General features: G+C 39.3%; 1 protein-coding gene and 1 pseudogene across 2 annotated transcripts in view; both read right to left on the bottom strand.

Moving 5' to 3' along the window:
* The window catches only part of HPGD (15-hydroxyprostaglandin dehydrogenase), a 31,134-nt gene extending 15,385 nt beyond the window's left edge, over positions 1-15,749 (bottom strand). The window contains exons 1-4 of the mRNA XM_084758369.1: positions 15,513-15,749; positions 15,069-15,192; positions 11,459-11,565; positions 473-569 (exon numbers count right to left, since the gene is read on the bottom strand). Of these exons, the coding sequence (XP_084614495.1) occupies positions 473-569; positions 11,459-11,565; positions 15,069-15,192; positions 15,513-15,605 (421 nt within the window). The 5' untranslated portion in view covers positions 15,606-15,749. The remainder of the gene's footprint in view (positions 1-472; positions 570-11,458; positions 11,566-15,068; positions 15,193-15,512) is intronic.
* LOC311584253 (large ribosomal subunit protein eL6-like) lies at positions 3,136-4,563 on the bottom strand (annotated as a pseudogene). Its single transcript has one exon. The product of its transcript is annotated as a large ribosomal subunit protein eL6-like (transcript).
* Positions 15,750-24,564: the final 8,815 nt, after the last annotated feature.

Genomic DNA, 24,564 nt, shown 5'->3' with positions numbered 1-24,564 from the left:
TTTTATTTTGTCAAAAGCTAGTTCACATGGACACACACACACACACATACACACACACACGCACATACACACTCAAACACATATTAAATCCATACCATGGTGAGGTAACTTTGAAAAGTAACAGATATATTGTTCAAAATTTTGTATTAAGTGTAGAAGATATAAAGAATCATTAAAAATAAGCAAAAGCCTCTGATGCAATTTAATTTTGTCTTAGTGATTCATATACTTCACGGCTTTACATTTATTTATTTATTTATTTATTTGTGACAGGGTTTCTCTGGTTAACCCTGGCTGTCCTGGAACTCACTCTGTAAACCAAGCTGGCCTTGAACTCACAGAGATCCACCTGCCTGTGCCTCCAGAGTGCTGGGATTAAAGGCATGGTGCCACTACCACCCTGCACAGACTTACTTTTCTGGTTCAATTTACCAATAAGAGAAATTCCTGATGAAATAAGAATTGCCCTTACCTGCTAATGAAGACATATTGATGATGATGCCACCTTCACCTCCATTTTGCTTACTCATGTAATCCAAACCCAGGTAAGTTCCACTGATAACAGAGACCTGATCCAGGAGTAAAAATGGAAAAAGTGATATGGCTTTATCATACCTTTATGATATGCCCACATACCAAAGGCATTGCTAACTCAGGCATATAGGGAGATCGGCAGGTATAATCAACGAGAGCTTTCAAATGTGCTAAATTTTTAATTGATTATGGTTTGCTGTTTGCCTGCCAAACGTTAGTGTAGCTTATCATATTTCTACATAATTTTACTTACCTTAGTTGCCTAAAATGAGATTTTTATGACAAAGGTTTACTCTGCCAGTGTTTTCTACTTTGATTCGGCCCCACTCTGTACCAAATCTACTCATTCTTTCTTCTTTTCTACATGTTGAAGACAAAACTCTCCTTCTCAACACGTGGTTCTCTCCCCAAGGGATCTGCGTTCACTGTCTTGTATAATTGTCAAGCTCCTTCCACAGCATTACAGAAGAGTGGATGAAACTGATTATATACAGCTTTCTTTCTCTGTATTGCTCTGTGAGTCTAATTTTAAATTTTATTTTTATTAGTGTAAATCAATAATGACAATTTCTCTTAAATGTATGATGTATTTTGAATATCTTCACCCCTCATCCTTTCCACTTTATCGTCTCTCACCTTCTGCTAGTCTTTCTCCCGGTCTCCCTTCCGTTTTCATGTCATACATATGTATGTATGTATGTATGTATGTATGTATGTATGTATGTGCACTCAGGAATCTTATAAAGACTAAACTGGAAGCCATAAGTATGTACGTATGTATATATATGTATATATATGTATATATATGTATATATATGTATGTGCATGTACATATGCGTACAATCCTCCCCCATGTATATTTGTGTTTTTACAAAGAATCTAGCATTCCCAAATAAGAGAAAATATGTGATGTTCTTTCTAAGCCTGTCATATTTTCTTCAAAGGACATAAATTTCTTCTTTCTGACTGAAACCACTGCATTTATATATTACATTTTCTTTTTTCATTCGTATGTTGACGGGTACTTAGGCAGGTCACCTGGCTATTTTGAATAATGCTGCAAAGAAAACCAAGTCATAGCAGATATTCTTGTGGTATGTTGACTCACGGCTCTTTGGGTATACAACTAGAAGTGGTAGGTGTAAGCAGGCCACAGGGAGCTCTACTTTTAAAGTTGTTTTTGTGTTTTCTGTTTTTTTTGTTTGTTTTTTTGTTTGTTTGTTTTTGAGGAATCAACATAGTGATTCCAACCCCTACTAAATGAATGCATTTTTTATTTTATTTATTTTTGATATTATAAGTAAATGCAACATTTCTCCCTTCCTTCCTATATACCACTATGTGCATTATGTACCCTCCCACCTCTCCTTCAAATTCACTGCTTTTGCTTATATTCAGCTGGTTCTCCTATATAGTTCAGGACCATCTGCCTAGGCATAGCACTGCCCACAGTAGGCTGGGTCTATCTACATCAGTTAAAAACAAAAAGCAAAAAACACAAAACAAAACAAAACAAAAACAACCAAACAAAAACCACCCGTATATTATGTCCACAGGCTGCCCTGGTCTAGGCAGCTCCTCAGTTGAGGCCCTCCTATCAAGGGACTCTAGGCTGAGTTGATTGTTAGAGCTAATCAGGACCTGTGCTTCAAACACTTGATGCACATTTTAAAGCATTTGACCTGTACAATACAGTGATTAAATACTAGCAACAGTATCTCGCTTTCATTGTTATTGCACATACATTGTTTCCCTTTTATTGAAAATAGTTTTTCCCTCACATAATATATCCTGATTACAGTTCCCCTCTCTGTGTTTCTCCAAGTTTCTCACCAACTACCCTTCCATCCAGATCTATACTTTTCTGTCTCTCATTAGAAAACAGGCTTCTAAGACAATATATGATATACAATACAATATAATAATATAATATGATAAAACAACTGCTAACGTATTGAAATAGAACAAAGCAAACAGAAGAAAAAGCCCAATAAAAGTCACAAAAAACATATACACACTCAGAGACCCACTCACTCATACACTCAGGAATCTCACTAAAAACACTAAACTGGAAGCCATAATATACATTGATAGGACCTGTAGAGTAAAAAGAGAGAAGAATGTGTACACACACACACACACACACACACACACACACACACACACACACACACTAATAGGGAAAGATTTCCCCCATTCTCTAGGTTCTCCCTTCTCGGGTGCTTATTCTGCTGTGAGGAAGGTTTTGGTTCTCACCAAGTCTGTCAATTATTACTATTATTCCCTAAGGACTGGAGTCCTTTTCAGAGAGTTCTTGGGTATCTGAAAGTATTCACTTAATGCTTTCCTCTAACAGGTTCAGACTTTTGGGTCTTGATAAGGTCTGAGATAGATTTCGAGTTGGTTCTTTTTATAGGGTGGAAGACAGATCTATTCTCGTTCTTCAGCATGTGTACAGCCAGTTTTCTGAGCACCACTTGTTGAAGAGGCTCTTTTCTCCAGTGTATGTTTTCAGCCTCTCTGTAAAAATCCAGAGTTTCAGCTATGACGGTAGAATTGTGAGTTTTCTGTTCCATTCTATTGATGTACATATGTGTTTTGTGTTATTGTTACTATAACTTTGTAGGGTAACTTGAAATCATGTACTGTGATATCTCAAGAATCACTCTTCCTCAGGATTGGGTTGTGTGTCCAACCCACGCTATGACCCAGGTTGGCCTAGAACTCACTTCTAGTCTGAGCGGAGATTTTCTGCGAGGATGTATGAAGCTGCTTAATTAGATCGTTAGCCACTTAGAACTTCTGTTTGTGAGGATACATCATCCTGTTTGTCAGGGAGAACTGAGTTCGCAGGTAACCCTGCCGTTGAGGAACAGCTTTGATCTTTGGCAAAATCTGTGAGTCTATGGTTTTCTGACCAACCTTTTGCTGCTCTGTAATCTTGTATTTTTCTTTCTCTGTGTCCAAGATCTCGCCCTCCTGGTGGCTAGGCTGGCACAGCTGCTGCTTTTTGAATTAAGTGTCAGCTAGCTGTTTGGGGATTTTAATCTTGCTGGTATAACTTTTGTAGATTACCCAAACTTCTGGTGTGTTCTGCGCAGAGGAACTCTGTTGGGGGCAAGAGGTCCAGTCACAAGTAGCAAGGCACTTCCCAGCTGCTTCAGGAAAACCACTCTCTTGCCCCTGTGGCGCCCAGAGAGGATGATCGGGACGGTCCCAGGAGTGATGCAGGCACGCAGCTTTCTCACGTGTTGGCTGAGGGCTTTTTGCCATGGCTCCGCAGCTTCCGAGGCACGTCTTCAGTAGGATAATAAATTTTGTGACAGTAGCAAGGACCTTCTCCTTTTTCTTCCTTTCAACCTTGGACTTTGCGGTTGAGTATTTCCTTTTGAACAAGGCCTTTCTGGAATATCTTGCAGATCTGGAGTACCTGCCAATTCCTCTAACCAGGACAGAGTTTTATCTGCAATGGGGTTTCATGTTCTTGGACTTTTTAACCTTAGGGTCATATTTTTTGCCAGCGGCAGGACCACCAGGCTGCAGGCTTCTCCTTTCTGTCAGGCTTCTTGGCTTTTTCATGTGCCATCTTGTGAGGTGGCAAAGAGGACAAAGGTCTCTATTTTTATTCTAATATTTAAGAATTTACTATTATCTGAAATAACCCTTGAGGGGAAATTGATAATATCTTTCCTATTACCTCTCTGAACTTTTCTCTCTTTCAGCTCAAGGAATTAAAAAAAAATAAAACTTCACTTTTGGAAGCTTAACTCTTGCCTTGTTTATACTTTACTGTAATGCATAGGGGAAAAAAAAGCCAATAGACCCTAAGTCTGAACCTGAGAGTGCATATTAGTGTTGGCCTTCTTTTCATTTTAAAAATTCCTTCCTTAGCAAGTGCTCAGGGCAACTCTTCTTTCTTTATAGTATTTCCAGGAAAACAACAAAATAAATTGAAATTTTTATTCATTTAAGGCATTTTCCAGTTAGGTTGGAGAAAGATTAATTTATTATGGTTTTCCTTTAATAAAAAAAATCCTAATGGATTATATAAAAATGAAACAAATCTGGACATAATTGAAATTACTGATCAGTTAGACTCTGTTAATTTCTGCCCAGGTTTTGAGTGTATCTGAGCAAGATTCCAGTTTACATTCATTGGTGTATACTGTTATCCTGACATTTAAAGCTCTGCTGATACTCCTCTTCTGTATTTTGAAAATCTGCAAGAAATGTACAAGCGTTTAAGCTTTAATTTTCAAGTTTGCTGTAAAATATATTTATTTTATTTTTCTGTGTATGAATGTCTGTATGCAAATATGTATGTGCACCACGGGGTGACTGGTGCCTGTGATGGTCAGGGGAGGGCATCAGGTCCCTAGAACTGGAGTTCTATAGGGCTGTGAGACACTGTGTGGTTCTGGGAATCAAACCCTTATCAGCTGCAAGAGCAGCCAGTGCCTTTAACTGTTGAGCCATCTCTCCAGTCCCCTAGTTTTAAAGATTAAAAAAAGCAGGATTCATTTCCATATTTTCTGTAGAGGAGGACAAGAGAATATATTTTCACCCATCAAAGTTTCAGAACTGAATAACATTTTAGCTGAAAGTGTTGATGGAAGAAACTTCAAGTAATATCTAACATTTGGGTTGTACATAAATGGTATTTTCATTACTTTAACAGTATTTTCCTTGTTCTGAATGAGCATCCCCCAACACACACACACACACACACACACACACACACACACACACACACACACACAGAGAGAGAGAGAGAGAGAGAGAGAGAGAGAGAGAGAGAGAGAGAGAGAGAGAGAGAATGTTTCTTGTTAGCATTTCTTAGTTTTCAGCAATGATTATATTTCTTATTATTAGATCATTGAATCAAATATGTCGATTAAATTATATGCTATTTCTAGATGAAACAGAATATAACTTGGGCCTATAGTATTATTGTATAACTCACACTCACACTTTTCAATTCCCCTGTACTGTAAATTAGTTCTTTAGTAGCAAAGAGAGATAGATAGCCAGGTGGCACTATCCTAATTGTTTGCTTCCCTCCTTATCAAGTATCACCTATTTCTACAGCACACATATATGGTACACATACACGCACACTCAAACAAGATTGGCGCATTCAGGGTGGTATGGCCATGGACTACACGCACACCCAGAAATACTTACGCTTATTTTTTTCTCATTACTGAAACTCCCAGTCTGTCAAGTCTCAATTTCCCTTATCTCATTTCCCTACACTCCGAGTTACTGCATCATTTATGGTTCTTACACTACACTGTAATGAGAATATTATGGCATCTAAATCATGCACTCTTGTTTTTTTTTGGGATCTTTAAATTTTCTCCAGGCCTGTTCTCAAGCAATATTAATAGAGATGATCACTTTTATGAAATTCCCTTCATTGTTTAATTTTTTATGTGTAAGTTTTTATTACTCTGTCTTTGTTTTAGTGCTAAATACTATGTCTTCTGCTTTGTTAGAGATAGTTATTACTTGTCCCAATGTAGTCAACTACAACTTTTATTGTTATAGGGTATCAATGGCAGCACAGTTACTTATTTCATTTGTCATTAATATCCTTTGAAACCAACAAAAGGAACCATGTAAGAACAATCCTCCTTTTAGCCAACCTAATGAGAGAGGAGGACTAATTAACCCTTTAATGAGACAATACATTTTTACCTCCCAGAATTCCCACCCCAAGTGCAGACCCTCCCACCACCAAGAGATTTCTTTTGGGTCTGCCCATGTTTCTGAGTCCTGACTCAGAAAAGAGTAACTTTCCCTTTTCCTCTTTTTCATTTGTGTAATTTGGATGCTGGCCAGAGTCTACTGTGCTGTTGTCTGGTACTTTGGGACTTTTTACTCTTTCTCTAATGGCAGTCTACCCACCATTTGTTTGTTGTCTGTCATGTGGCTGGCCTCCAAGTGGGCTTAACTCAAACAAGAGGCTTTTTTCTCATTCTTAAGCTCTCATTGATGAATCCATAATAAACTTTTCTCTCAAAGTATTTTTTAAAGCAGCAAAAGCTCCACCTATTTTCTCAAATCACTTCCTTATTAGAGGCACGATAAGCTAGAGGACTTCATATGAAAAGGGGATAGTGCACAAATACATAATCTGACTCCTAGAAGGGAAATATGATTTATTGAATTCTATGCAGTAACAACAGGGCTCTATTCCTCACATAAATTGTCATCTATTTACTCTTTTTTTAATTAATTTATTCATATTACATCGCAGTTGTTAGCCCATCCCTTGTATCCTCCCATTCCTCCCTTCCTCCCACTTCCTCCCTACTCCCCTCCCCTATGTCTGTGTCTGAGGGGGACCTCCTCCCCCTCTATATGCTCATAGGGTATCGAGTCTCTTCTTGGTGACCTATTATCCTTCCTCTGAGTGCCACCAGGCGTCTCCATCCAAGGGACATGGTCAAATATGGGGCACCAGAGTTTGTGTGAAAGTCAGATCTCCTTCTCCACTCAACAGTGGAGAATGTCCTGTCCATCGGCTAGTCTGGGTAGGGGTTCGAGGTTTACTGCCTATATTTTCCTTGACTGTTGCCATAGTTTGCTGAGGACCCCAGGGCCCAGACTCGCCTGTAGTTTTCCAGGACCCGCTGGATCCTTCTATTTCCTCATTCTCCCAGGCTTCTCACACCTAAAGTCTCAATAGGATGTCCTCTCCTCTTACCCACTTTCCTGGTAGGTACAGTCTTTCATGTAATAGTCCTTAGAGGTGAAGGGTTTAGCTTTTGTCACCAACTGTGAAATTCAAGATCAGAGCTATAAAGCAAGAGATCATGAGTTGTTATTTAGGATTAAACTTTAGTTTTGACTTATTCTGAATGTGTACCACTATTCCCTGCGCCCCCAGGGAATCAAGCAACATTTCTGAAAAAAATTATGAATGACATCTTTCTGTTTGGTTTTTTATTTGAATATACTAAAGAATTCAATGTGATAATGGCACGTCTAAATTAAATTCCATTTCTCATCTGCATGGAGATGAATTGTTTATGTTTACTAAACCTTCAGAATGTTAAAAGAATCACATTCTAGAATTGCTCTACCAATATTCAAAGCTAAGCCTGCCGTTGATCTACCTCCTCCAGAATGATCTTCTGTGACTTTGCAAACACTCAATCTATCTAAAATGTTCGTGGTGTGCTCTGAGGGGTTACAAAGGAAGCAGCTCAAAATGACTTGTGAAACAACAAACTGGAAGATGCTCACATGCATTTCTTGTGTGGGAAAAAACCGATGAGAGCAGCAGGGTGAAGAATAAGAAAGAGGGTAATCCTGGTGAGATGCGCAAGGACTCACGATGGTTTGGCAAATAACCAAAAATTGTACTAAAGTACAGAGAGGCGCCATAACAGTTACAGATGAATTCTGAAAATATTCTTTGTACTTCTATAGGAACACACACACACACACACACACACACACACACACACACACACACACATATAATTTTCTGCCTCCGAAGAACTTAATTTGTGCTAGTATAAATTATACATCTAAAAAACAGTTCTCATGGACTTATGCACTTTAGAGTTCTATGAGGACGGTGGAACCATGATGTACGGGATTTCTGAGGAGGATTCATTGAGGATGGAGGTAAAAAACAATGGTATAATATCTGTTCAGTATATATGAACCCCGAACCCAGCCCTCCTGGAGTCGGGGGTGGACAAAAAGGAGGAAGAAGAGGGGAAGATAGGTGATGAATTTTTCTACCTCAGAGGTTATACCATGATGTGGGAGCTGAAGGGGAAACATCCAGAAGGGGGAAATTGCCTAAGGTCAAGGGGAAAAAATGTATCTAGTACAGAATTTAAAAAAGAGGTATGTGAAGCATAAATAAATATTTGCACAATACCAGCAGTAGTAATCAAGTTGGAGAAACAGGGGCTGGTCGCCTAAATTTGCATTTCTTATAGGTACAAGCAGGAAGGAAAGTAACATATTTTAAAGTTCTGTGTGAGTTAACAAAGGTCATTCCAACAATACTAGAAACTAAGAAGATAGTTTGTGCCAGGAGGGCCCACGAACAATTCAGGCTGGCTGAATTTCCATGTGGAAGGATACAGGAGAGCTAACTGTATGAGAAGGGGTTATAATTTAATTCCCTAGGTCTTCTAGAATTTCCTATTTATACCTTAACACACTTTTTTTTTTTTTTTTACTAAACAGCTTGTTTTAAAACAAATATGCCTCTGTGCTGATGAATTATCCAAAACCTGCCACATTGTGACAATGGCTCCACTGTTTCATACTCTCTATATTAACTCTTTTCATTGTGCATTGTTTATGACAGCTTGTTTTCTCAGATAAACGAAACAATAACTGTTCAAATAGGATGTCCATTCTCAAGTGACATTTATCGATAATAATATCCATCACATTTCTGATAAAACTATTAAGAACATCATCAGTGATGTTGTGAGAAAATAGCTTTTATGTGGTTTGTGTTTTCTTATGAGGAATGTAGACAAAAATAAAGTCCTTGAGTTTAAGTGTATTTGGAAAGTGGCGCACGTGTATAGGAACACACTCTTAATATTTTCCAGATTTCAAGTCAATGAATATTGAAAGCTTCTGTTTTATCAGGTAACAAATGAGGTATGCTTTTAAGTAGCTTCCCAACAGCGTAAACATTTACAGCCATTCGATTAACTTACAAAAGAAATAGAAAAGTTGTAAAAATTTTAAAAAGTTAAAGTATGTTATAAATGTAAGTGGCATAAATTTACAAATATTAAGAGAAAGATTGTTCCCAGGTATAGTGAAAAAACTAATCTTTCCCAGTATACTATCAGCAGAAGGCATATTTACATTGGAAGGTTATTTACATTTTCAAATGTAAGGATGGAAAAGGAGACAGACCTGGGTAAATATGAATCAAAAGGAAGTGACTTGGTGCTAATTGTAAATCTGGAAATATAAGGTTAATAATATATCTCCTAGGCAGCAAATAGAGATTTAACTTGAAAAACCAGGTACCAAAAATTAGGATGGCAAGAAACTTAGGCTCTGAGTATCCTTGGTATAATACTTGAGTTCAAACTGACAGAACTACTAAGGGAGGCGAGCAAGCTGGCGTTTGTCATTTGATATGTGAATGTTTTTTTTCTTTAGAAAGTGATGGAAATTTATAAAATATCAAGCCATAACATGAAGTCAAAGTGTAATTGACACAAAAGTGAGCAGAACCCCAAATTTATAACATTTATAAACAGAAACGCAAATAGTAAATTAGCATTTTCTAAGAAAGTCTCAATTTTGTGTTGAATATGAATATAACAAAATAAAGTAAGATTTTTTTTTTTACAAAAGATGAATCTGGAACTTTGCAAGTAGTTTCTAAAAAGAAATGCGTGAATCTGCTTGTACTATTAAATATCACCTTTTAGTCTTTACTATTACAGAATTTAGGAATCTGTCAGACTTTTGGAGCTCTTTGTACCTACATAAGAAAGAGGCTTACACATTCATCTCTTTCATGTGAGAATACAATTCTTATTTCCTCTCCCAGGTTATTATAAGTAAGCAATCCTGAGAACTTCGACTTGTGCTAAAAGTTTATTGACCTAGTTGTATCATTTTGGAACTGTACTGCTCGTTGAGACAAGGGCAATGAAAGCCATAGCCAGCTCTTATTTTTGATGACTGATGTATTTGTTATGAGTTGCCTGCTTCAAATATGCACGTGTGCTCTTAGCTGCTGAGCCGTCTCTCCAGCCCCATGGAGTTCCTGTTGTAGAGCTTACTCTCTCCTAGGTGTACACTCATGCGACAGCACTCTGTGTTCTCACACATGAAGTGGCTGCGTTGTACTTGACACTGGCTGCTGTGCAAAATTGTAAAAATAACTTAATCTGGGGCATAGTGGCCCTGTATAAAATTCTTCCGACATTCTGTTTTCACCACACACTTCTTGTTCTGTTTTTGCTCTTGTTTTCTTGCGGTGCTGGAGAAAGGTTTGGGTTTTATTAATTCTCAGTGGCCTTATGTTGAGGGTGTTCGAAGAATGTTATAATCAACCCATGTGTGATATATTTGATGAATTAAAAACTCCATTTAAAAACAAAAAACAAAAAACAAAAACAAAAAACAAAAACAAAAAAAAAAACCCTCCACTTAAAAATTTTACTTACTTATCATTTACTTCTGAGATAACTCATCTTCAAATGTTGTGGAAATCTCACACACACACACACACACACACACACACACACACACACAGTTACTGAATTTCATGGCAAAAGTCTTACTAACTACAAAGTCCAATTGTCTCTTTAAGCTTGTTTTCTGATCCATTCCCAGAACTTAAGACTTGTTTTTAAAGTAAGTAAGTTGAGTCACGGTTGAGCAATCGCGATGTGCTAAGGACCAGACAGTAAATATTTTTCCATTGCAAGCCATAAGGTTTTTGTCACAACATTCAGTTTTGCCATTATTGCAAAAAGCTAGATACAGAAATACATAACAGTGACTGCAGGTCTGTATTCTAATAAAACTTTATAGATATGTATACATGCTGAAATTGCGGTTTCACTTATTCATGTACTTCACGTCATTAATTCTTCAACCACTTAAAATATAATAATTTATAGCTTATAGCTTAGACCAGTGACAGATCATTTTGGTCTATAGGTTGAGAATGCAATGAACTGTATTTTTTCTTATCCCTCTCTAAAGTTTTAAGACATTTTCATACCTACAAATATCAAATATCTTCATATTCATGAAAGGCCTACTTTCTAGCTTTCTGTATCTTCTAGTTTTCTATGCTGAAGGTCACTATTGTTATTTGATAGATATAGTAACAACTGTTTACCGATAAAGAATACATAATAATAAATAGTTTTAGACAATAAAATAGCCCAATATAGCTTACCAAATTAATTTGCAGAGTCTGTTCCCAGTTTTTCTCATTGTTCACTCCTGCATTATTGACCAAAATATCCAATCTTCCAAAATGGTCTACGACTTTTCTAAAAGTCTCTAATAAAAAAAGAGAGAGAGACAGGTATTTTCACTTCTCATATATGCACTTAAATTTTTCCTTTGAGATGAAATGGATTTTACTAGTTTTACTTTGATTATTTTATCCTATGTTATTGTCGTATTAGAGGTTGAGTTTAGGAACTCACACGTTCTCAGTAAGCACTCTACCACTGAGCTGTATCCCCAGGCATCTTTTTACTTTTTATTTTGACTCGGGGTCCTACTAAATTGCCTAGATTGTCCTTAAACTTGGAATCTTCATGTTTCATCCCCCATAGCTGAAATTTACAGGCTTGTACCACCAGGTTTGACAGGATTTTTTTTTTTTGAGACAAGGTTTCTCTGTGTAGCCTTGGCTGTCCTAGACTCGCTTTGTAGACCAGGCTGACCTCGAACTCACAGCAATCCGCCTGCCTTTGCCTCCCGAGTGCTGGGATTAAAGGCGTGCACCACCATGCCCGGCCTTTGACAGGATTTTTATATTTGCCCACAAGTTGGACCTATAGTCATGATCTTGGTCCCAGTTAGAGATCTGTAGACTAGTTTTGTCATCTAGAGTCACCTAAGTATAATCACTGCATACCTATTACATCAGAAACCCACTTCAGCATATCCTTAAATGACTTGAATTCACATTAAAGTTCCATAATCAATAAGCTGATGGAGGAAATACTAGAGAATTGAGCATTTTAAACTATGAGCTCTCTTGAGATCAGTTTGGGCAGCTAGTATCCTTCTCTTCCTAAGAACTTATTGGTACTTCTTGGTAGAGGCTATACATTTGTGTGTGTGTGTGTGTGTGTGTGTGTGTGTGTGTGTGTGTGTGTGTGTGTGTGTGTTTGTAGCAAAAGTCAAACCCAGGGCCCTACACAGAAGCTATGACCCTCACCTTTCAAATAACCCCCTTTAATAAGCTATACTTTATATGTAAAGCATTAAACTAACTTAACTACTCATGCAGTTAAATCCATTACGGTCATATTTTAAGAACTTTTGTTGTCCTATTAAGGAAAAGCTTCCATTTTATTCAGTTGGTTTCCTCGTGTTAATGTTGCTTTCATGTTTACTACTTGGTTCTTCTCTCTTATTATCATTACTACTTTACCTTACGGCTTTGTATAAAACTGTTTTCAATTGGGAAAGTTGACACATATCCCAAGACCAGAACTGAACTCAGTGCAGTGTGTAAACACATATAGATGGTCTGGAAAACCATCTATAGCCAGTTGAAAGTTGACTTTATGATCTTAGTGTTGGGAAACTCATACTTCTTAAAGCAGCCTTTTATATAGTTCTATAGATTTAACAAGTCACGTGGCCACATTCATTCCACTTCTATACTTCAAACTATAGACCAACTGTGCTCTGTAGCTGTTTCATGTAGCAGAAACGTATTATCAGGCCTACAAGCAGATACATAGGTTCCTTTAAGTAGACAGATCAATCCAAAGTTTTTCTTGACTGAAATAAATTCATAGAGTTATTAACAGCCATCAAATATATTTGGGGAGGCAATTACCATGCAGGTTGAATTTTTTTTTTTGCATAAACATCATTTTACACTCACTGGGCCAAACTGGAAAACAACAAAAATAATAATATTTTAATAAACTTGTTTAATTCTTGGTGGAATTTCAAAACCATTTAAGTCTTACATTGGTTCCAGAAAAGGTCCAGGAGTATTCATATGTCCCTGACCCTTTCCATCCTAGGTTTAATGTTCATTTCTCTTCAGGGACGGGAGCCCCACTTACGTTACTAGATGCATATGTCTGACTTTTCTTAATTTTCTTCCCTCTTGGTTGCCACTGTTTAGATTTTTATGAAAGTTCCCCATGCCATCTGCTTTCCACTGAGATTTCAGCTCAAAAGACTTAAGTTTAGCTCCTTCTGACATTCACATGCTATGGTACTCTTTACAATCCATCTGAACTTTCTGTGCTGTTTCAGTTTGCTAATTTATACGTCTCTAGATGGTCTTCAAGAACACTCTCAGCTCTCTCTCTCTCTTTATATATATATATATGTGTGTGTGTGTGTGCGTGCGTGTGTGTGTGTGTGTGTGTGTGTGTGTGTGTGTGTGTAAAGTCAGTGTATATAAACATTTTTTAAAAAGTTGTGGGCAGAATTAAATTCTGAAGTTGTGACACTCGCTTTCATCCTTTCCTTTTATGTGTGTAGGTCTCTCAACAACATATGGCCCTCTTATGGTTGGGTGACAGGCCTTCTGGGCCATTTATTACTTGTCTGAGTTTCCCTCACAATTACTTATGCTTAAGGAATATGCTCACAGCCATGGTACGCATTTTAAATACTGGAAAAATAATATATTCAATGTCATATAGGAAGCCATATAAATTATGGTCCCTGTTCCAGCAGCATGTATTCTGGGACTTGACATGACTGTCTTTGAACGTAAATGTCATTAATACATTGTCGATAAAGCTATCCTCTGGCAAAGTAAGTTCTAGTATGATTTTTCTTCAAGATCTGGTCTACTTATTCCTGCTCTCCCTAATAATAGCACGTTCAGATTTTAATAGCCTTCTCCTTAATTCAATTACCCTAATCTTTAGGTTCACTGCCTTCGAGCAGATCAGTCCATTGTTACTCATGGGATTCTCTAAGAGTTGAGAAACCTAGAGCGCAGCATCCAGCATCCCTTTAATAGAAATTCTAGAGTTTCCTGACTTCTGGATTTAAAATGCGCCTACCAGTTTACGTGGCTTCTTTGAATAACACCATTATTTTCCACCACCACCACCATCATCCCTCCCCCCCAGGAAATGATCTTTATGAAAAATCCTTTGAGGCCTCTATACAGCCAGTGCGTATTGCTGACGCCAATATTCTTCCTGATATTTCACGAGTAGTTGGGTCTATTTTAAGAGATCACAGAAAAACAGGAAAACATTAGGAAAAGGGGATAGAGTCCTTTCCTTTCTTTCTTTCTTTTCTTTTCTTTTCTTTTTTTTCCCCTAATACCACATAGTTATTATTTTAAGTGTCATCTTAGAGGGGGAAACCTAGAGAAAATATGTGGCTAAAAGCATTTGGCTTTGCCTGCGACCATGACCCTTGAACTTGTACTCCGAAGCATTTAAGAGAAAGGCATGCTGCCTATGATTGTCATTGGTTCTGAGTCTCCCAGTTCTCTGAAAACTGCTTACCACGGTTTCTCAGTCTGTCCCCTCTCTGAGTAATTACTGTAGCAGGACTGTCTTCGAATACACAAAAGAATTCTGATTACATTACGCTCTGCGGAGTGACTAAAGTAAAAGGATTTCTTAGGCATTCCTATCTTCCCTTAGTTTTTATGAGCATTGGGCTGTCTGAAAGAAACGCAACAGTCGGAACTACGCCTTGGAGCTAGAAGGTCACAGCTTCTGCTAAGAGGATGCTGGCTCTCAGCCTCGTAGGCTCCTTAACCCGACAGTCTTCAGGTTGCTGCTTGCTCAGGGTGTGTTCCCGAGTCTATGGATCGATTGCCCAAGTCTTACCTCTCAGCTGGTTCTGGTCAGCCACATCACAGTGGAGGAACAGAGTCTTCTGAGGTTCGAACTGCTCATCCAGGGCAGCTTTACACTTTACACTTGCCTCAGTATTCCAATCGACCAACGCTACCTACAAATGAGAGAGAGAGAGAGAGAGAGAGAGAGAGAGAGAGAGAGAGAGAGAGAGAGAGAGAGAGAGAGAGAGAGAGAGAGAGAGAGAGAGAGAGAGATAGAGAGAGAGAGAGAGAGAGAGCAGGTCTTGTGTGCAACTCCTGTCACCAAGCCTCAGACGCTCAAGTGAGGAATAAACAAGACGCTCCCGTCTTAGACCTCAGAATGTGCTCATCCAAGTTAGAGTTCTCTGCCAGCGGCGTTGGAGGTCCGCTCACGAGCCTGGGGCTCGGCACCCCGGGAGCTCTGGGGCGTGTGGGTGGACGGAAAAGTCCTTACCTTGGCGCCGTGGAGCAGCAGAGCCTCGGCGATGGCTTTGCCTATGCCCTGAGCCGCGCCGGTCACCAGGGCCACTTTGCCGTTCACGTGCATGGTGGGTCGCTGTTCTGGGGGTGGTGGGCGAGCTCCGCGTCTCTGCGCTGCTGCTGCTGCTGCAGCTTTTATGGCCCCCTCCGTGCGCCTGTGCAGCGGCCCTAGGAGCTCTTGCCAGTGGGCGGGGATGAAACTGTCAAGCCAGCGCCTAGGAAACCGTCGTCGTGTCACCTGCCCTTGAGCACTGGGGTCTGGGCGAGGTCATCTTTGCCTTCTGGGCTTACAGCTGTTGGAGAATCACCGCCAGGGTTTGCTCTCAAGCCTCTGGCTGCAGAGAGGCCTTGAGATAACAGAGGAAAGGCAAAAACAAGGGAAGAAAAACTTTCTTTAAAAGTTTCTTGGACTACTCAAAGGCTAATCTTATAGGAAAGCAAAGGAGAGGCTCCGGGACTCGGATTTCTTCTTCCACCCTCAACAAATATTAAACTACAAGCAAGTAAAGGAACGGACAAAAAGAACATTTTAGGGATGTTGTCGTGTGTGTGTGTGTGTGTGTGTGTGTGTGTGTGTGTGTGTGTTAAAGTTTTTGCATAATCTGTCATCTCAAAGACGAATAATTGTGGGATGGGGTGAGCAAAGATAGTCCTTTATTTACTGGTGTTTCGTACAAATATTGGACACGAGAGTTTAATTTTGCTCTGACCCCAAGAAACCTGAATCATGTTCTAGCGCTGTAGCTTTAAGAATCTTCTCGGAGCTCCTGTTTAAGATCAGTGTCAATTGGTCTTGAATTGTCAGTAATCATGCCTTCACTTAGACTGTCAGCTTCGATGGTAGCCTGGCATACTGTGGCTTTGGTGGATGGACTCTTACACATTGGACTCACCTTGGCTTGCGAGGCTCAGTTTCCAGACTTGGGATGGAGGTCCCCCCCTCCCGCCCCCCCCCCCCCCCCGCTCCCCACCCCTCTCCCTCTCCCCACCCTGGAGGAACTGGAACACTGACTCTAAGCCAGGGTGACTGTGTGCCAGGACATAGGTCCACTGATTAAGCTTCTCCCGTTCTCACGTTCACAGCGGCAGGCTTCAAAGTGCATTCTGTCAATTTAATTCACTGGCATTTATTTTTCATAAACAAAGAAAACTGAGCAGTCCGGGAAGCCCGAGATTAACAGCAGAATGAGTTCTTTGTGTGCTTTGCCTGCTTAGAGAAGGAAACCTTGGTGAACGTGCCTGGCTCCTCAGGGAAGTGTTTGGCGAGGCTGCAGAAAATACAGAGTTGGTGTTAAGCCAACTGGTTTCAAAGTTGCCTCGAAACTAGATCTTGGGGGGAAAAATGTCGAGAAAAGAATATAGGAAGATATTTATATTCCAGCATTGTACTGAGAAGAGGAAGTAGAGGGGCTGTGTTTTAACTTTTTTCTTTATTCTTGAGAATTCCGTGCATGTATACAAGGAAACGTGACTTGGCCCTTCCAAGTTTCCTCCTCTTATTTTTCAAGTCTCTCACTAAATCCAGTTAGTCATATCCTTATGTATTTGGGTGCAAGACCAGGCACTGAAGCATAGGGAACTCACCAGTGACCATCTATGAGGGCTTATGTTGAAGGAGAGAACAGCAAAGACAAATAAATAAATAAATAAATAAATAAATAAATAAGACAGGAAGAAAGAACAGAGAGCCTGAGCTGATGGCGTGTGCAGCACACAGGAAAAGACAAGGAAAGGGCTCTTCCCTGGGAAGGACCTGGCCAAAGCTGGAAAAAAAGAGCTACTGAAATTTAAGTGAAGGCGTCTGAAGAGCAGCTTTGCAGTGCTAGATGACAGAGAGATGTTCCAAGTGCTTTGATGATCACAAGTGCAAAGTTTGGCCAAAGATTTTTGAATTGGCTAGGGCAGGAGCAGCTAGCATGAGTGAGTCTAGAAGGCCCAACACCTTGAGTTGAAATTTTAGGAGAAAGTAGACCAGGGCAGAGTAGATGAGTTAGAATCAAGCCCATCCTTGCAGGACACGGGCTTGGTAGCAACTGGGGAGACTGGGAGGGTACTTTTTTTTTTTCCTTTTAATGAAGGACAGAATTGATTCTGACTAAAAAGACTGGCTTGAGCATCCACGGGCCAGATTTAAGGTGGCCCTGAGGGTGTTGCTCCCTCTACTGTGGCTCAGATTCCTTATCTGCGAAGTAAGAATTAAGCAGTGCCCATGGTACATTACCACAGGGCCTGGCACAGAATAATAGCATGATAACAAATTGTTTCTAGGTTGTTCATAAATAATACATGTGAGATAGGGGAAAACAAGGATTTTTTAAGAAGCACCTAAGATTTCGAAATCAGTACCCACTAACCCTCTTTATCAATTTCCACTAGACACCGATTCTTGCAAACCTGTTTTTTTGTGTGTGATAGGAACAGCATTTAGGCTCCTGAATTTATTGGCCCCCTACATTTCTTCATTTCTGGTTCCACACTCAAACCAGAAAAGGTACTCAAGAGATACTATAATGATTACAATTCTTTAACTCCAGGGCACAGTATGTGATGTAAGCAACACTGTATGTTTATCTAGTAGCCCCTTAGTACGTTCCTAGAAGCAGTATCATCTACAACATCCTGAATCTCCACCCTCAAGCTCTTGCCCTGCGAGGATTGCTCACTGCTCTCCTCCCATTTTCTTCACCTGTTTTTGTCTTCAGCTATCAAATCCCTATCCGGAAAATCCAGCTTATGAATGACTGTAATTAGTTTACAATCCAAGTACCTACACAGAAGGCTGTGCCTTTTTCTCTGAATGCCTTCCAGTATCTGGCCCAGTCGTGTGTGTGTGTGTGTGTGTGTGTGTGTGTGTGTGTGTGTATGTGTGTGTGTGTGTGTATGTGTGTGTGTGTGTGTGTGTGTGTGCTCAATGCATACTGGATGTGGAAAAGCAGAAGTTGTGTCAAAAGAAGATGGAAAATCTTGCCTAAGTGATAAGCTTTCAGGTACTGTGGTGATTCTCTTCACATATTAAAATCTGAAAAAAATTTATTTTTTTTAGAAAAATATTTAAACTTTGTAATATATTTTATAAGAAAGGTACATTTTGATTTAAAAATATCTACAGCTCATTGTATATTCTTTTCTAACAAATAAAAATAACAAAACACTCTTTATCCTGTGTGGCTTTTGAGAAATGTATTTCTACTTCCCTGAGAATTGAGTGCACTGTATTAACTTTCATTTCCACGAGCTACATATGTCTGCCATCACAGAGAGCTGCTACCAAAACTGTGGTTCGTGGTAAGATGGATGAGAAACCTGAGGCTTATCATTAATATAACTTTGTGAGACCATTCTTATGGTTGTTTTATACTTTAAGCAAGATCTCTTGGAACAAAAATATGCATTTAAATAAGGATAATTCTTCCTGAGGGGAAACAAAAGGACTGAATTTTCATCACTTACTGAGGGGGACAGGGTAGACATCTCAAAATAGCTAATAGCTCAGACATCCTGAGGCCACATCCAACACGTACTGCCCCATGACCTTCAGAAAGCTGTTTTAGCATCCCCCAGCCCAGCTTCCTCACTATCGAAATGAGAATAATAATAGTACTTATTTATAAAGGTGCTGTACAGACTATAATAAGTTAAACGAAAATGAATACAACTCAAGGGCACAGGCCAGTGACTGGTGCACGACATAAGTTATATAAATGCTATTACATTTAAGCACTATACAAGTATAATTGCATCTGCTATTTGCAGCCAAACTGTGAGGTAGTTATTATTGTGTGTTATTTTACAGATGGGAGGAACAGATTTGAGGAGTCTGGAGAACATGGTCCAATACCAGCAAAACTGCATAGAAAATTGAAATAGTAGGCTTTGACTTGGTTCTGGCTGATCTTTTGAGTAGAACAGGCTTTCTTTCTTTTTTTCCTTTCTTTCTTTTCTCTGTCTGTCTTTTTTTTCTTTTAACTGAAACATTTTGTTTTGATAAATAACTGAAACATTTTGTTTTGATAAAATTATCATGAGTGCATTTAATCATATCTACGTATGTTTGCTTCATTATGTTTGTTAAATGTGAATAAGTGTAGAAACAGACAATTTATTTGCTGATAGATAGTCAATAAGAGCAGCAACAGGAACAGCAAAAACTTGAAGGCAATTGGGAATAACTCTGAGGTTATGGCTCTTCAACCGGCAGCCATTTGTCTTTCTCGAATGGAAGTGTGTGTTGAGAACTTAAGTCATGTGCTAATGGTATCTGGAGGCAGCACCTTTAGGAAGTAATTCAAATCTCAGAGGTCATGAGGGTGGGGCCCTCACCACTGTACTAGTGGCTCTGTCCATAGAGGAAAAAGAGATTGTGCTTGCTTTATATAGCTGAGTGCGTCGTTATGGTCCTCAAGTTCTGCCTGTTTTAAATGCAACCTCTCAACTTTGAACTTGCCGAAGATGAGCTGAGCAAACTCACTCAGCTTCCTCTATTTGTTATGGCAATAGAAAATGGACTAAGACAGAGGTGATCTACGGCTCAGGGCCTAGTAAATCCCTGTACTTTTGTAAGATCTGCACTCATCCCATTTACCAGACTTATAAGGTAAACATTACTTTAATTTTCATTTTATAGATGAAGAAACTGAGGTTCAGGGGAGACAAGTGACCTGACCCAATATCACTACAAAGTTTGGCAATGAATCTGGGCCCTTATACAAGCCATATGAGTCGAAAGCCACTGCTTTTCTGTGATGCTCAGCTGCATCCACGTTTTTTGTTTGTTTAATTTTTTTTTTTTTTTTAATGTAGCCTCTCTTTCCCTTTGCTAGCTACCGGAAAGCTTAAGTTAGTAGTTCGGCACTTCTGATTCTATTTCCTGAGCCACTAAAAGGAGAACAAATTGTCATTCTGTGAATTATGCCTGGCACTAATGATAATGAATTATTTATATAGTTGCAAACACTAAGTGAATGATCAAACCACGATGGTAGATTTCAACTCCAGATGGCAAGTGAAATACTCCCAACTTTCTACACTGTCGGAGGGACTCTATAACAGTGGTTCTCAACTGGCTTGGTGGGGGGGTTAAAATAGTATTTTTACAGGGGTCACATATCAGATCTCCTGCCTATCAAATATTACTTTACTATTCATAATAGTAGCAAAGTTACAGTTATGAGATTGCAGTAAAATAATTTTATGGTTGAGGTTACCACAACATGAGGTCACATGAGGTGTTAAAAGATCACAGCATTGAGAAGGTTGAGAATCATTGTTCTATAAGAAAATGTTATAGATTAGTAGCAGTAGAAATTCATACCTTTCAGTTCTGAAGGCTATACGTTTAAGGTCAAAATTTGAGAAACTTGATTTCTTCTGAGGCCTATTTACATGGCCTGCAGGTAGCTGCCTCTCACAGCATATATGTATCACTGATATCTTTTTTTTTGTGGCCAAATTTCTTCATAAAAAGAGATCAGAAAGACTTGATTAGGGGTTGTCCTAATGCTTTTGTTTTAAGTTAATCACCCTTTTAAACCTCTTATCTTACAAAAAGATTCCAAGAGCCAGAGGTTGGTAGGTACCTGAGGGAAACTGTGTTCTAGACACAGCAAGAGCCACACTCAGGACACTAATGCTCAGAGCACCTGCACATTTTCTGCACAGAAGGGGACTCACAGGCCCCATCTCTAACTGAGGAGCTATGGACAGGTAACAGATCCTAGGAGAGGGAGACTCAAGCATCTTTGAGAGTGAGGCCCATGGCAAGTTGAATCCAGCTTATGGCCCAGTACTGAGAAGTATGTGGGAAGCACAAAGTGCGCTTAAGCCACTGGGCAAAATGCCCTTGTTTCTGCCACAGACAGAATTCTGCCTAACAATGTACAAGCTTGGATGCAGGCAGAGTCGATAGACAAACTCTGCCATGACAGGATGAGCAAGTCCTCAATAGTTCCTGCCTTGAAAATATGTCTATCAGATATATTGGGCCAGAAGGCTGAAGATGATGCTCCAACGTTATAGGGAGTTTTGGGTGACTATTCAGGCATCAAACCGTCTCTGTCATTTTTCCATTTTGGAAGCTGCTCACCTGAACTTCTGCTTCACTCAGGTAATTACGTTTTATTCCTTCTCAAGGCTCTGATGGGGTTGAAGACCAGCTAGTTTAGTCTTACAATTAAGCTTAGTTGTTTAGGGGTTAAGATGTTTTTAAGTCTAGATAGATGTTCTAAGTTAATAGAGATGAGGTATGATAGATATTTATTTTCATTCAGAATTTTAGACTCACCAAGATAGGAAAGAGGTTTTCTTCAAGTTTGCCAAATACAGATAGTGAAATTACTATGATTGTAACATTTATATAATTAATAATTGTTTGTGGTTTTTCCTGCTGTACGTAGTTTACTTTATTTATGTGTAGTAATATAAATGTGTATGTAAAAAAATATAATAAAATTTAAAAATGTAAAGAAAAAAGCAACATAACAACAACAAAAATAGAGGGTACACAATTAGAGATTAGGGAGATGGGAGTGGTTCTAGGGGGAGTTACAGGCAGAAATGGGATAGGAATATAATACAATACTTGGTATAAATTTCTCAAAGAATTAATGAATTATTTTATTAAGAAATAAAAGTCCCATCTTTAAATATTATACTCGTGTTCTATGTTTCTGGGATTTCGACTTCAAATCCGGGGGTAGAAGACACAAAATTCCTCACATTCCAGTCTGGAAATAGAAGTCTGTTTAATATTTAAAATATGTGTTGGGAAACTTTGTAGTTTCATTAATGATTAAGCTAGTATTGTGGTTTGAAACTAATAAATCATTTCATAACCTTCTGAACAGCAAGAACCAGGTTTGGGAAACAAGAACATCTAAGTGGTCAAATTTACCATTACACAGTGTTTGTGTGGTGGTAAACTGTTGACAAGAAGAAGAAAAAGAAAAAGAAATCCACCTCTTATACATACCTTTAAGGACAATTAGAATAACGTCTATATCCGTGTTCCCATATTGACTGACATCTGCTGCAAACAATAGCTCTGCAGCAGCACTGGGTTAATAAATCATGCACATGTTATTTGTACAACTTATTCATCAGGGCTGTAACTCCCACGAGCCACTGGGGACATGTGAGCTAGCTGTGGAAATGGATGTTCATTTGGAAACAGGCATGTGTGTGAGAGTTGTATAACTCAACCTAGAGAGGCAGGAGAGGCAAGTCTCCTTCAGAAGTGTAATTTGTTCTCAAAGGGGAAAGACGAGTAGAAAAGATGTTAGTGACGACAGAAGAGGGGTTGTGCAAACCAGGGTCTAAAGTTGCAGAGCCAGAGAGAGTCAGAACACTGTTTTCAATGAAATAAAACAGAAGAAAAAGCTGGACATTGAGTTATTGGAGAGGGTTGGGCAATGGCAGAAGATGACACTGGAGAGTTAAAACAAAGGCTGGAACACTCTGAACAGTACAAGCTAAGAAAATGGATTTCAAATTTTCACCCAAAAAATAGCTGAAAATTGCTGAACAGCTTTTAAAGCCAGAGAGCTTTCTCACACTCGGTTGTTTGCAAGTTTATGCTGGTGGCTTTTAGGGAAAGAATTGCCATCAGGGCAAAGGCAGCAGAGTAACTTACTCAGTTGCACTGCTATGAAATGTGCAGTACGGGAAGAAGTAAAGTAATTCAAGCAAAGTAATGAAAGATGCCAACGTGATGCCAACCGCAAAAATTGACTTGACAGAACAGAGGCAAGGGCGGGACATCAACCACTCACAGCTGCGTTTTCTGCTCTTGAGTTTGTCATATTTTTCACAATAATGAAAACAGTATGTTGTGTATAATACACTAAGCTCGTACATTTGCTTTTTAAGTCTAAGGAAGGAAGCTTTTTTTGTGCTTGGCTGAGCTGTTCCATCCTTGGGTAGTAATTTATTCCTCTTGAACTGTTGGGCAGTGTCCTAGAAAAATCTCTTTGCATTGGCACTTTTTTTTTTAATTTGGCAATTCGACTGTCTTGGTCAGAGATACATAATCACATTAGTCTTTTCAAATTTCACAGTATGATGAGGAGAAAGAAGTGCATGTTTTCCACCCTTAAGGGATTGTATGCATTGTTCTCAGATTTTCTTTTGCTTGGTAGAAGAAACAATGGGTTTCTGGAGGGTCTACTGGAGCCCTTATCGGACAGGAAGATCTCTGAAGGTCCTAGCAAAAACTCACTCGTAGCTCAGCCTGCTCAAGTGAATAGCCAAATCAGGATGTGACTATGCTGTTTCTGGGCCATTAATAACTGAAGAAGTTTCTCAGGAGATATTAATGTCATCCTTGCTCTGTAATTCCCAGTAACGGAGGTGACATTTTTTAGATCTAGAGGCTGTAATTTGGTGTTCTGGAAAATTTGCTGAAATATAAACTGAAGTGAATGAGTTACGTGAAATTAACGTGGGTTGAGCCTGCCCATTTCACCTACCACGTCCTCTGTGATCTTGAGTCTTTACAAGAGTCCTTACAGCAATGTGAGTAAGGGGTTACTCACAGGAGCGGAAGTAACTGGAAAGACAGCTGAGTCACCAAAGCCCACCCCAGCATGAGTGACAGCTCACAAAAGCTGGGAACCTGGAAGACATGGCACAGCCTTCAGGCAGCTCAACAGATTGGAAAACTGCTCTTTCCAAGTCACTCAGTTGATCTTAAACCCCTTTCAGGGAGCTAGGCCGCGTTCTGCTTTTTCAAGGCAGCTGGCCTGGTCTTCAGGTGGTCTTAACAGCTTGGCCCGTTTCGGGGTGACTCTCAGAAGTTTGGTTGTTTACCGTTGGGAAGAAAGGGCCTAGCGAATCTGGTCAGTTTCAGGGCCTTCTTGAAGCTATTTTGAGCTGTTTACCTTCTGGCTTAAGGAGCGTCCCTGTAATGTGGAATATTTCAGTCTCTGAAGAAACTGTTATGCAACAGAATTTGAGGACCCTGAGCCTTATGTGGAACCTCTTTATCCCCGTGGCTTATGAAGAGTCACAACTCCTCATAAGTAGAGACCATT

This window comes from Acomys minous (assembly GCF_964271855.1).
Source record: "Acomys minous genome assembly, chromosome: 15".
Lineage (NCBI taxonomy): Eukaryota > Metazoa > Chordata > Mammalia > Rodentia > Muridae > Acomys > Acomys minous.
This window is presented reverse-complemented; position numbering and strand designations above follow the sequence as displayed.